General features: G+C 43.9%; 1 protein-coding gene across 1 annotated transcript in view; it reads right to left on the bottom strand.

The window, feature by feature from the left end:
• LOC137649932 (lysophosphatidylserine lipase ABHD12-like) overlaps positions 1-15,223 on the bottom strand; it is a 220,366-nt gene that overhangs the window by 65,211 nt on the left and 139,932 nt on the right. The window contains exons 5-6 of the mRNA XM_068382921.1: positions 12,672-12,804; positions 5,140-5,257 (exon numbers count right to left, since the gene is read on the bottom strand). Coding sequence (XP_068239022.1) covers positions 5,140-5,257; positions 12,672-12,804 — 251 coding nt within the window. The remainder of the gene's footprint in view (positions 1-5,139; positions 5,258-12,671; positions 12,805-15,223) is intronic.

The raw sequence follows: 15,223 nt of genomic DNA, 5'->3' as shown, positions 1-15,223 counted from the left end.
TTTCAGGCTATCAAGGAAGAGAAGCCTTTACCTCAACTCAGGGAGACCGACTTAACCTCCCTTCTCTTTCCGGGAGACAATGAATGTTGGCGGAACGCCCCAGCTACCTTCTCGGTAGGTAAGTTGAGCCCGGACTGTGCCTTGACGCAGTTCAGCGAACGGCTTCCTAAACTCCCGGAGCCTCTCATTAAATTGGAATTCGAGTCGAGGTGTAGATTCCGCAGATCCCTTAATTCGGTTGCCCTTTCTGAATTGACCGGCGCCACTTGCAACGAGGAGGCCCTCTTTAAGGTCCTCACTAAGTCACTTTTACAAAACTTTATGGCTGACGCCTATGATTTTGCAAACGCCAGGACCCGTTGTCGACGACACATTCTATCCGAAGCCACGATTAGGCACGAACCTAATAGGCTCATCAAAGCTCCAGTCTGGGGCCCGGATCTTTTCCCAGAGGACTTAGTTAACTCGGTCCTTAGCGAGGCAGCTAGAGCCAGCCAAAGCCTCAAGGTTAGGTGGGGCCTGGTTTCAAAGAGGAAGTACAGTATGAGCCTACTAGTACCCCAATTCAAGGTAGGAAGAGATTGAGGCCCTTCCAATCTTCCCAATTCAGACAACCTCTGCAAGTGGTTCAACCGGTCTCAGTCCAACCTGCTCCTCAAGGTCCCCAGCCTTCTACCTCAAAGGGCAAACAACAAGAGCAATACGTTCTGGTCCCTCAGTCTCAGATCGCCTCGACTTCCTTCTCCCCCGCCTTTAACCCCATGTATGAGTCTCAGGGCTCTTTCCGTGGCTACCAGCGTCACAGGGGTTCCAGGGGTGCCTTTCGTGGCCGAGGTGGCGGAAGGGGTTATCACCGAGGCAAGTCTTCCCGCGGAAGCAGAGGAGGCAAATCATCCTCCAACCATTGAGAAACTGCAGGTAGGAGGGAAATTGTACAAATTTCGGGACCATTGGAAGTTCAGCGATTGGGCTTCCAGCATCATCTCAAAAGGCCTAGGGTGGAGCTGGATACAGGGACCTCCTCCACCGAACAGTTTTTACCAACTACCAACGGAAGAACTACGTTCCTTCACAAAAGATCTGCTACTAAAGAATGCAATCCAAAGCATACGTCGCTTAAGATTTCAAGGGCGCTTGTTCAGCGTGCCAAAGAAAGGCTCAGACAAACGGAGAGTAATCCTGGACCTTTCTCGTTTAAATTCCTTCATTCGTTGCGACAAATTCCATATGCTTACCGTCTCGCAGGTGCGGACCTTACTTCCCCGTGGGGCCGTCACCACCTCCATCGATCTTACAGATGCCTACTATCACGTTCCAATAGCAAGGCATTTTCGTCCTTTTCTGGGCTTCAAGCTAGGCAAACAAGCCTACGCATTCAAAGTGATGCCATTCGGGCTCAACATAGCACCCAGAATCTTCAAACTAGCAGAGACAGTAGTTCAAGAGCTTCGAACTCAGGGGATACAGGTAGTGGCCTAACTAGACGATTGGCTAATCTGGTCAGACAATGCCCAGAATTGCCGCATAGCAACGAACAAAGTCCTCACCTTCCTTCGACAACTGGGATTCCAAGTCAACCTCGAGAAATCCCGCCTGGTCCCGGAGACCAAGTTTCAATGGCTGGGACTACAATGGGACCTGTGCTCCCATACGCTGTGCCTCCCCAAAGCCAAAAGGAAAGAAATAGCGAGGAATACAAAACAATTTCTCAGGGAAAAGTTGACCTCCAGAAGGAACTAAGAGAGGATCCTAGGTTCCTTACAGTTCGCCTCCATGACAGACATCGTCCTAAGGTCCAAACTCAAGGACATAAACAGAGTGTGGCGCTCCAGAGCAACCAAAAAACGCCTGTGACAGATGTGCTCGCCTTCCCCCAATCCTGAGAAAAAGTCTGCAGCCTTGGACGAAGATCAAGAATCTTTCTAAGTTGGTTCCCTTATAACATCCGGTCCCGGGACTTGTCGTTCACACAGACGCCTCCTTAACAGGGTGGGAAGGTTACTCCCAACACAAGAAAGTCCAAGGGTTATGGTCACCGGTCTTCCAACAAATGCACATCAACGTCCTAGAGGCCATGGCAGTCTTCCTCACTTTAAAATGTCTCAATCCAGCCAGGAATCTCCATATCAGACTGGTTCTCAACAGTGCAGTCATAGTACACTGCATCAACAGAGGAGGCTCCAGATCAGCCCAAATAAACCACATCATGTTGAAGATTTTCTCCATGGCGGCATCGCACAAGTGGCACCTGTCAGCAGTCCATCTAGCAGGAGTCCGGAATGTGGTAGCGGACGCACTTTCCCGGACGACTCCGCTAGAGTCGGAATGGTCACTAGACAATCGATCTTTCCAGTGGATACTATCTCAAGTCCCGGGTCTCCAGGTGGATCTGTTTGCGACGGAATCCAATCGCAAACTAGATTATTACGTAGCCCCCAACCTGGACACTCAGGCTTATACCACGGACTCTATGATTCTAGATTGGAATACCTGGAAGACGATTAAATTATCTGTTTCCTCCGGTGAATCTCCTGCTGAAAGTTTTGCACAAACTCAGATCCTTCAAAGGTCAAGTGGCTCTCGTAGCCCCCAACTGGCCCAAGAGCAATTGGTTCCCCTTGTTGCTAGAACTAGGTCTCCGCCCCCGGCGGATTCCCAATCCGGTGCTAACACAGACAGTACAAACTCACAATGTGTTCGCTTCCTCAAGGATTCTGAATGCCCTAACTTTATGGACTTCATGAAGTTCGCAGCCCAACGAGGTGCAAACATTGATCCTTTGAATACTATTTTCCTGGAATCTGACAAAAGGGAATCTACTCTCCGTCAATATGACTCAGCTGTCAAGAAATTAGCTAAGTTCTTGAAAGATTCCCAAGTTGAGAAAATGACAATGAACCTAACTGTGACATTCTTCAAAACTCTCTTCGAATCAGGCCTGACAGCCAATACAATTACTACAATCAAGTCAGCCTTGAAAAAGATCTTCCATATAGGTTTTGACATTGATCTAACGGATTCATATTTCTCATCCATTCCGAGAGCTTGTGCCAGACTAAAACCTTCAACTCGCCCTAGCGCAGTTTCCTGGTTTTTTAACGATGTTCTTAAGCTAGCCTCTGACACCCCAAATGAATCCTGTAACTATATGGCATTATTAAGAAAGTCACTTTTTCTTTTGAGCCTCGCCTCTGGCTCCAGAATCTCAGAATTGTCAGCCTTATCTAGAGACCCAGGTCATATAGAGTTTCTCTCTTCGGGTGAGGTCCTTCTCTCCCCTAACAAAGTTTTCCTGGCTAAAAATGAGGACCCCCAAAACAGGTGGTCTCCCTGGAAGATTGTTCCACTTCCTCGGGATCCATCCCTGTGTCCAGTTACCACCCTGAAATCCTACTTAAGTAGAACTTCCACCACAACCACAGGGCCCTTATTTATTAGAGAACACGGAGGAACTATTACCCTTAAGGGAATCAGACAACAAATTCTTTTATTTTATTAAACAAGCTAATCCTGAATCATTCCCACATGTCCATGATATTCGAGCTGTGGCTACCTCAATTAATTTTTTCCACCATATGAAATTTGATGAGCTCTCAAAATATACGGGTTGGAAGTCCCTTAAAGTTTTCAAGCGCCACTACCTAAAACCTTTAGAAGCTCTTAGATTTGCCACAGTAGCTGCAGGGAATATAGTTCCTCCTGAAGGTACTGAGTCCTAATCACAACGTCTTGCTCTATCCTCTTTCCCTCCGGCCTGGCTTACCTATTGTTCCTACCTGTTTTGTTTACCATACACCCTTATGGTGTATTATTTTATCATTCATTGATCAATTTCACGAATTGTTTTTGATTTCACTTGTTCTTAAAATCCCCGAGCTGATTTTATTTTGTTATGTTAGATCTTTGTTATGGATTTACTTTTGCTTGGTTCTCTCTATCATCCCCTGATGGGATTTTGTACCATGCTCATATTCATATCTATGATTGCATTTTTACCTTTGCATTTTTGATTACCAAGCTTGATTACCACTATTCATATCTGTTGAATTTTACCTACGGGTTTCATTATTGAATTGTTTACCATGTCTATTTATCACTGTCATATACATGTTGATCTACTTTTACGGGATTCCTCATCCCTCATTTTGATATTAAAACTCATCAGCTATGTTATTTTGGTGTTATTCTCTCCTCAGGTAGTTAGCCATATTGGGTCCCCATTCTCTGGTACGATTTCACTGGGCGGCACGGGTCGGAGCCCAGAAAAGGGATTTTGACGTAGGAAAAATCTATTTTTGGCTGAGAGACCCGTGCCGCCCAGTGAACCCACCCGTCCCTCCCTGATTGGGCCCCAATCTGGGGTGCTATAAGGAGTGACGTCACTGGCGTGGGATCGCTAGTAGTAGGATATTGAACGGCGCCTCGCTGTTCGGGGATATTGACAGGAGATATCTAAATGGTGCGAGACCTCTGGTTGTGATTTATTCACGCCCCAGTATTATACCGACACCTTATTAAGGTGAGCGAGCTGGGTTCAAGCTAGCATTCCTATACAATTTTTTCTCTGGTAAATTCATAGCAGTTTTTACCTTAGAAATGATGTAAAAGGAGCATTTCACTGGGCGGCACGGGTCTCTCGCCCAGAAATAGATTTTTCCTACGTCAAAATCCCTTTTATACAACTGTAAGAAGTGTGTATAAATCTACATACCACTTTCATAGACTTTAAACACAATTTCTCTATCATTTGTATGACATTACTGTATTTTCAAACTTACTTGAAAAAAGTGCTGTTGTTATTAATAAGAATATAAGAGATCAGCAAAAGAGCCTTTAATATTGGCTCCAGATTTTCTTAAATGCCCTTGAGCAAGACCTATCTTTATAATAAAAATGACTGACAATCAACTTTGATATCATAAGATGATTTTAAATCTATATCATTACTGTTAATATTTTGATTCTTTCCTTTCACCTATAAAAACACCATATGTAATTTTGTAACACACATGGTGATACACAGCAAGCACATGCATGATAGGTAAAGATTTAAAAAATTATGAATTTATGATGGTATTTTCCTCAAGTTCTGGATCAAGTGCATCTGTACAAAACCAAACTTTGACATGTGATACTTACAGATGTCAGAGGATGGAACTTTATTTCATCTTTGATATTATTGAATGGAGATTCAAGAACAACGGCAGATGGATGGTCACCCTCTAAACACAAATCTCCCACTGCATGTGTGGATACTCTGTAAAAATGAGAACATAAATAAAGATTCTCTGAACAGAAATTCAACAAACTTCTAAAGCCATAGTCAGTATCTTCAAAATGAATGACAATGGCATTTTCAGCAGATTAATTAAAACTTGCAGTGGATTACTCAGATGTTTAGAGTTAAAATTCAAGTTGAAAAATTAGATTATAATACAGTAATGAAAAACTGTATTTCTATACTCACCTGATGTTCATATGGCATCTTCTCCAGAAGCTTGGCATGATGCCGTTTACTCTCAAAATCTAGTAAAAATGTTCCCATTTCTTTCATTCAATAGATACATACCCCTAGTAAAGTAATGAAACACTCTAGCAGTTAATGGTAAGAAATGCTAAGGGTTCTTTGTAATTCAGTTTTGAAATGAAAAGTATAACCCATTTCTTGACATCCCAAGTCAGTCAGGAGGAGGGTGGGCATGTATATGAATATCAGGTGGGCATAGAAATACATTTTATCATTAAAATTGTTTATTACTGTAAACCTGCCCTGATAATCATATTGCTGATTCCAACAATCTGACAGAGGATGGATGCCAGTGAATTCAAGACAGATTAAAATTAAAATCTATAGAATAATAAAAATTCTAGACTCAACTGTCTAGATTAATAAAAACCATCTTAAATTACAGCTTGAAATATTAGCTCCTGATTGTTTTGCTGAAGATATTTGCATCATGGAGAAAACAAAACTATAAATTAATTGAACTAAAACAAGTTTAAAAGAACACATTGCCAGAAGGGCATAGAGCCTAGCAATGTTGATATGAAAGCCAGGATTCTTCAAGATAATGTACGACAAACGCCAACATGATATGGTATTGAACTTCCGCTAAAACTTTTTCAAAAGAAACCGTTTCTGCAAAAATTAAAGAGATATAGGTTTACCCCTAATATCTAGTGCCTTAATCTTCAAGGCTTTTATAAGATTTGAATCCAATTCTTGGCGATTTTCTGTGACCAAACTTCTAACAAATACAAATGCTATTACATTTTTGGATATTGGATGAATGGAATTCTAATCCCACATAGCCAATTAGGGACACTACCTGTAATATCCATAGATTGTGCAAAATATACAGTAATACCTCTCGATACATAAGTTTCTGTATATGAAAAATTCAAGATTCGCACGGCCACCGAAAAGTAATTTTAGAATTCGTGCTCCACAAAACTGTAAACTCGCCATCATCGCCCTGCTCTCCCATCGGTGTTAGTTACTGCCATAAGATGCTGCTCTTCTATTTTATATCAATAAGTACATTTTTAAGTTAAAATACACAATGAACAGCACTGTATTGTGTGTATGTACAGTACAGTATGTACGTACACACAATGCTACTATGTACAGTATATCAAAACATTGGTGATATATTTTTCATTTCAATAAATGAATTACAGATTATAACATTTTTACCTTTTAATGTCATGATTACTTATTTACAATGAATGTTATATTAATAAGTACCTTTATAAATTAAAAAAGAATGAAGAGAACTGTATTGTATATGTATGAAATTAAAATGCTACTACAAATATCATAACAATAGCAATATATTTTTCCTTCATTTGGGTATATGAATAACAGATCGTAACATACTTTTTCCCTTATAATGTCATGATTATTTATTTACAATTAATTTCATATCAACAAGTAAATCTTTAAATTAAATAGCATAATGAACAGAACTCTATTGTATGTACGAATGCACAATGGTACTGTACTACTGTACGCATATCAAACACATTAGCGATATATTTTTCTTTCATTTCAGTAAATAAATAAGCTAAAAAATATTCACTGTACAATTAAAAGTTTATTCATTCTACATAGTAAGTACACATAGGCTACATATCAACATCAATGAATCTTGCTTGCATTGCAGTAAAGTAGTTTAAAAATGTGTAAAAAAACAGGTATGTTATTTATTGGCATATCACCAATGAATATTAACTGTATTACGGAACAATAAATTAGCTACAGTTAAAAACATGCTCAAGTTGAAGAAAACGGTTTGGTTATGCATGATGGGAAACGTAACTCTCTACAGTAAGGGTACGAACGGTACTGTATATTTCATATACAGGTAGGTACAGTATTGTACTGTACAGTGCTGTATGCATTACATTATTTTCCATTTATCATTGCATTACGTTCTAATAACTAACGTATTTCTTGTGTCATAAGGCGCACTTTTTTTTCCTGAAAATGCTGCCAAGAATCACCCTGCATCTTAAAACTAAGATAAAGTTGTATAGTTGAGTTTGACAATCCCAAACACCCCAGTAATGACACACATACGCTCACATTCACCAGGCATTAAAAATATAAGCTTAAAATCATTATTCATATGTAATAAACAAATTTATTTTGAATGCACTTTCTTTAATTAATGAAGATAGCAAGATATTTGTTTTTGTTTTGGTGAACAGCTAATTACTCTCGCCAATGCCATCTACACACAAAAATGCCTGAACATACCAACTAACGTTATCCAAGCAGACTGTATTTTGTTGATATTTTGTAATAAAGCAATATTTTGGTAATTACCTTTTTGCACTGGTTCAAAAATAATACAGATTGCTGTAGTTGAACAGAACCTTGAAAAAAATCTTACTGAAAGTTGAGTGTAGTGTTACCAAGTTATCTGTAAACTATATCAGAATGTTAACGTAAAGAAACACAAATGTCCAGCCAATCTCACCAGTCAGAGGTTGGTCAGTCACCAGCCCAGCAGGACGCTACCTCTGCTTGTAGCCCCTACTCCGTTCATGTACTTACTGCGGCTCATCACTAAGTTTCGGAGTGTGAGAACAGATGGCAGACTCAGACGTCAATACTACCTCGCCCCTCGCAACTGAGGGGCATGGCGTGATCATCACGCAACTGACACAAACGGCCACACAGGTGTCGATGGGACAGAAACTACAGTTACCTACATTCACATCCGACGCATCAACAGTGTGGTTTCAATGTGCCAAGTCCCACTTCAAGTTGGCCAACATCACCAACGATGTAAAAAAAGGCCGACATGGTGATGGTGATGGTAACGTCAAGACGCATTCAAGAAAATCTCGTCCTGGCTGAAGCAGAGGCCGGGACCCATGAAATACAGCAACCTGATGAAGAAGCTGACAGAAGTCTATGACCTACCAGTAACTTGAGGGCCCAGCATGCCCTCGACTTAGTGACGAGCCCTCTCGGTGACACCCGTCCTACAGCAGCCTGGGATGAAGTGATGGACCTCCTCCAGCTGGACGAGCTTGACAGCAATGGGCGGCCTAAGGAGATACGCCTGTCGAGAGAGATCTTCTTCCGTCGCCTTCCCCAAAGCATTCGCGCCCCGTTGGAGGGTGCCAAGGAATTGGACACGCCATCCTTGGTCGCAAAGGCCGAGAAACTTCACCTGGCGGCTCAGGCTGCCAGATATGCCGCAACCATCACCAACAACACCGTCATGGAGGCGGCAGAGGAGTATCCTGTGGAGCCAGAAGAAGCAGGGGTCAACGCGGTCCTCAGCCCCCACCGCAACGACAGCATCAACAACACCAGCAGCGATCACAACAGGAGCAACACCATTAACGAGAGGACCACTACCATAAGAGCCCTGACGTACCCAGGTGGTGCTACTTCCATCGAGTTTGGGGGAAGAGGGTGCATTCCACCATGCTCCCACCCAAAAAATTTGATGGGCGACCACATCTACAAGCAGCCGTGGAACCAGTGAAGCCCAACCACACGGGTTTCTACATCCACGAAACAAACTCAGGAAAGAGGTTCCTGGTGGATACCGGTGCTACAGTATCTGCGTACCCGCCTTCGAAGGACGACCACGGCCTCCCATCAGACAACAGGGCCGCCCTGGTTGCCTTAAACGGCAGCCCCATCACCTGCTACAGGATGAGGACATTGAAAATATCCATCACGGGCCGGGACTACAGCTGGCCTTTCCTGACCGCTGATATCAAGGTGCCTCTCCTGGGCGCCGATTTCCTCACTCACCACGGATTGCTAGTACACGTGCGTCCCAAACGACTCTTCGACTATGGGACCTACCGGTCCCACTACCTCTCCTGCAGGCTCAGCCTGCCCAGGGTGAGCTCTGTCATGCCCCAAGAGTATGGCCGCCTGTTGCAGGAATTCCCTGACATTTTCAAACCTGAGCTTCCTCAACTGGAGGGGGTTCCTGCCAAACACATAATATACTACCACATCATGACGACCAGCCCTCCTAACCACTGTAAATTCAGGCGTCTTCCACCACAGAAACTACGAGACGTCAAGCGCGCCTTTCTCGAGATGGAGCGCATGGGAATAATCTGCAAAAAAGCATCCAGCCCACTAACCCCTGCCCAACATGCAGGATCTCACCGGGGCCCTCCAGGGGACCACAATCTTTTCCAAGATGGACCTCCTGAAGTCCTACTTCCAGGTCCCCGTGCATCCTGATAACATCCTAAGACAGCTATCATCACTCCAATCGGGTCCTATGTCTTCTCATACTTGATGTTCAGCCTGAGAAACACTGGGGTGACCTTCCAGCGTCTGATGGATAGCATCCTGGGGTACCTGCCCTTCTGCGCCGTCTACGTCGACGACATCCTTGTGTTCTTCAAGTCACAGGAAGAACACCTAGGGCACGTGAGGGCGGTCTTGAAGTGACTTCAGGAAAATGGCCTTGTAGTCCGTTTCGACAAATGCACTTTTGCGGCCGAGAAGGTGGAGTTCCTGGGACACGAACTATCGAAAAAGGGTGTGCAACCCATGAAATCAAAGGTCAATGCCATCAACAAGTTCCCTTCGCCAACCTCCGTGAAATCTCTTAAAAAAATCATCGGTGTGTGTCAAATTACTATGGGAGGTTCCTTCCCAACATTGCTGGCGTGATGACCCCACTACTTAACTTCTTGAGGCGGAAACCAAAAAAGCTACAGTGAGGTCCTCCTTAACAAGAAGCCTTAGAGCAGATGAAGGCTGTCCTCTGCAAGGCTACAACCCTGGCCTATCAGGACCCCAGGGCCCCCCTTAGACTAACTACAAATGCCAGTAACATAGCCTGCTGTGCCGTCCTGGAGCAGGTGGTTAACAACTAACCACAACAACTTTCCTTCTTTTCTTCTTCAGCAGGAAATTGAAACCACCAGAGAAACACTACAGCACCTTTGACCGTGAGCTCCTGGTTGTGTACCTCACTGTCAGACACTTCAAGTACATACCTGGACAGAACCCAATTCGCCATCCAGACGGATTACCAGCCATTAGTCCATGCCTAAATCAAATCTGGGGATGCCTGGTCAGCTCGACAGCAACGACACCTGGCAGCCATCTTCGAGTTCAGCTGCACCATCAGCTACGTCCCGGGGAACAAGAACCCAGAGGACGACGCCCTCTCAAGGATCAACATCAACTCCATCCACATCGGGGTGGACTACAACATCACCCAGGAACAAGCAGCCAACCCCGCAGACGTAAGGTCCTCTCCAGCACCCTACAGTGGGAGGACGTCAAGGTGGAGCCAAACGGCCCCACGCTTCTCTGTAACACTAGCACAGGACGCCCTCGATCCTTCATCCCGCCATCAAGACAAAAATTGATATTCAATATCATCCATGGCCTCTCTCACCCTTCAATGAGGACAACCACCAAGCAGATGACGGACAAGTTCGTGTGGCCTGGCATCACGAAAGGCTCACGTGAATGGCACCAGGCATGCAATGCGTGCCAAACCAGCAAGGTTGGCCGTCACACTGAATCAGGGGTCGGCAGTTTCCCTCAGCCCAAGCGACGATTTGGCCACATCCACGTCGACATAGTGGGTCCCTTACCACCTTCAGGAAACACCAGGTACCTGCTAACCATCATCGGCCATTCAACAAGGTGGCCAGAGGTAACTCCTATGGCTGAGGCCTCAACGGACGCTTGTGCCATTCCCTTCTCTCCAGCTGGGTCACCCGTTTCTGGGTCCCTGACGACGTGACGACCGACAGGGGACCTGCTTTCATCTTGGAGCTGTGGGCATCACTCGCCCGGCTCATGAGGACCAACCTACACAGCATGACAGCCTACAACCCCACGGCCAACGGCATGGTCAAGAGTAGCCATCGTTCCTTGAAGGCAGCGTTAATGGCCCGATGCACAAACAAGCATTGGGTCCAACAACTTCCCTGGGTCCTCCTCAGTCTACGAACTTCTCCAAAATCCAATGGCGATGCTTCTCCAGCCGAGAAAGTTTATGGGGAGACGCTCGTTGTCCCTAGCAACTTCTTCCTCACCAACTCAGGCTCCAACAACGTCAGCATCGCTTGGCTTCAAGAGAGGGCAGGGAAATTCATGCCCTGTCACAGAACATACACAGACAGGACGAAGCACTTCAGACCAGCTGCCCCGGATACCTGCCCCTATGTCCTCATGAGGCAGGATGCCCACCGCCCTCCACTCACACGACCTTACAAGGGGCCCATTCATGTACTGGAGAGAATAAAAATGGCCTTCAAAATCATGGTCCATGGAGTAGAAGGCTAGTTAACCGTGGATAGATTGAAACCTGCTTACACCGAAACAGCCAACGACCTTTATGAACAGCAAGGGCGGCACCCACGAGTGCCTTCTCAAAACAAACCGAAGGAAGCCACAGTGAAAAGAACACAAAAAGAACACAAACAGCAGTCGATCACTCAGGGCTCCCCCACCGGGGTGGCATCCTGCAATTGCAAAATGAAAACTCACAAGTTGCAGATGGCGGCCCACCAATGCTAGTGTCCCGACAAAGAGGCCACCTGCAACCCCCGTCTCACTACAGAGACTAATGTTCAATATTCATTCAATTTCTTTTTTCTGTTGCAATAATCCATTTTTTTTTCTCTCATACAATCATTGAAAGTTCTTTTAATAATTGTCTTGGGACGGGAGTAGTTGTAAGGACGTCTTACAACGCTTCATTGTCAATTCAGGTCTCCTTTTACTCTTGTATATATTTTCCTGTTAACGTAACATAATTGTTGCTTATTTGGTCATATGTAAAATCATCTGCTCTTCCATCTCATATATTATTCATTATTGTATGTCAAACTTGGGCTTTTCTATTTATCAGAATGTTAACGTAAAGAAACACAAATGCCCAGCCAATCTCACCAGTCTGCGGTTAGTCAATCACCTGCCCAGCAGGACCCTACCTTTCCATCCGAAGAGGTCTATGTCATTCACCTATCGCATGAATAAACCATCACTCGACTATAGTCTGTCTCTCACTCCTTACAATATAAACAACATGAAATAAGACAAATATACAGTATAGCAATACTTAGCCTTCTGAGCCCTCTGCTACATGCAATGGGGACTTTCACTAACACGAAACCTAAGTACAGTATTAGAATAATGCAAAATTACATACCCTGTTCCGAGTGAATGCCCCCATACAATAAAAGGAGATGATCCTATTCTTCTTTTTACATATTTATAAACAACTTTGGCATCATGCACAACACCCGTTTCATTCGGTGGAACAGGGGTGGAATCTGCATAACCTGCAAATAAAGGAATGAAGACATGAAAAACCATAAAGAGAAGATGATTCTATGTAGATATCTATGATTAAAAGGATCAGTTCCATTATGCAAAAAAAGGCTACCTCAAAATAATTTCAATGTACTGTACAGTATAACAGAGGCTCACAAGCTTGGAATTATATATTTTTGAACAACCTAGTAAAGAAGTCTATCTAACATAAGTATTTATTGGTAAACTAAATCTTGAAGGTAAATCTTTAACCTATACTATTTACCTAGGCATTTCCCCCAATTTTGGGGGGGGTACCTGACATCAACCAAGGGAACAAAAGGGGACCCTTCTTCTCTCCACTCCTCCCAGCCCAAAGAGGGATTCAGCTGAGTTTGGCTGGTACTACTAGGGTACCACAGCCCAACCTCCCCCGTTATCCCCCACAAAGGAAGTTTCATACGCTGAATCCCCTACTGCTGCTACCTCAGCAGTCACCAAGGCAACCGGAGGAAACAGCAGGGCCTACCGGAACTGCATCACAATCGCTCGCCATTCATTCCTATTCCTACCACGCTCTCTTGCCTCTCTCACATCTATCTTCCTATCACCCAGAGCTTTCTTCACTGCATCCATCCACCCAAACCTTGGCCTTCCTCTTGTACCTCCCCATCAACTCTTGCATTCATTACCTTCCTTTAGCAGACAGCTACTTTCCTTTCCATTCTCTCATGGCCAAACCACCTCAACACATTCATATCCACTCTAGCTGCTAAATAATTTCTTACACCCGTTCTCATCCTCACTACTGCGCTCCTAACCCCATCTAATTGAGATACACCAGCCATACTCCTCAGACACTTCATCTCATACACATTCAGTTTCTGTCTCTCCGTCACTTTCATTCCCCACAACTCTGATCCATACATCACAGTTGGTACAATAACTTTCTCATACAGAACTCTTTACATTCATTCCTAACCCTCTATTCATTACCACTCCCTTCACTGTCCCCAACACTTTGCATCCATCATTCACTCTCTGACGTACATCTACTTCCACTCCACCATTTGCTGCAACAACAGACCCCAAGTACTTAAACAGATCTACTTTCCTCAAGTAACTCTCCATTCAACATGACATTCAACCTCTCACCACCCTCCCTTCTCATGCATCTCATAACCTCACTCTTACCCACATTAACTCTCAACTTCCCCTTCTCTCACATACCCTTCCAAACTGTCACTAATTGACCAAGCTTCTCTTCTGAGTCTGCAACCAGTACACCATCATCTGCAAACAACAATTGATTTACCTCCCATTCCTGATCACTCTCGTCTATCAGTTTCAATCCTTGACCAAGCACTCGAGCATTCACCTCTCTCAGTGCTCCATCAACAAACAAATTGAACAACCATGGCGACATCACACATCCCTGTCTGAGCCCTACTCTCACTGGAAACCACTCGCTAACTTCATTTCCTATCCTAACACACACTTTACTACTTACAGTATGTAGAAACTCTTCACTGCTTGCAACAACCTTCCACCAATTCCATTTAATCTCCTCACATTCCACATCGCTTCCCTATGAACTCTATCATACGCTTTCTCCAGATCCATAAACGCAACATACAACTCCTTGCCTTTTGCTAAATATTTCTCGTACATCTGCCTAACTGTAAAAATCTGATTCATACATCCCTTACCTCTTCTAAAACCACCTGTACTTTTAAGATTGCATTCTCTGTTTTATTCTTAATCCTATTAATTAGTACTCTACCATACACTTTTCCAACCCCACTCAACAACCTAATAGCCCTTGAATTACAATACTCATGTACATCTCCCTTACCTTTATATACTGGTACAAAACATGCACACACCCAGTCTATTGGTACCATTGACAACATAAAACACACATTAAACAATCTCACCAACTATTCAAGTACAGTCACACCCCCTTCCTTTAACATCTCAGTCCTCACAGCATTCATACCAGGTGCTTTTCCTACTCTTGTTTTATCTAGTGCTCTCCTCACTTCCTCTCTAGTAATCTCTCTCGGATTCTCCTCTCCCATCACTGGCACCTCAACACCTGCAACAGCAATTATATCTGCCTCCCTATTATCCTTAACAATCAGTAAACTTTCAAAATATTTCGCTCACCTTTTCCTTGCCACCTCTCCTTTTAACAACCTTCCATTTCCATCTCTCACCGTCTTTTCAATTCTCGAAACACCTTTCCTTACTCTCTTCACTTCTTTCCAAAACTACTTCTTATTCTCTTCATATGAACGACCCAAACCCTGACCCCACCTCCTGTTAGCCACCCTCTTTGCCTCAGCTACCTTACGTTTCACTTCCACATTTTTCTCTCTATATTTTTCATACTTCTCTACACTATTACTCTGCAGCCATTCTTCAAATGCCCTCTTTTTCTCTTCC

The sequence above is a fragment of the Palaemon carinicauda genome, chromosome 1, assembly GCF_036898095.1.
Source record: "Palaemon carinicauda isolate YSFRI2023 chromosome 1, ASM3689809v2, whole genome shotgun sequence".
NCBI classification, from domain to species: domain Eukaryota; kingdom Metazoa; phylum Arthropoda; class Malacostraca; order Decapoda; family Palaemonidae; genus Palaemon; species Palaemon carinicauda.
This window is presented reverse-complemented; position numbering and strand designations above follow the sequence as displayed.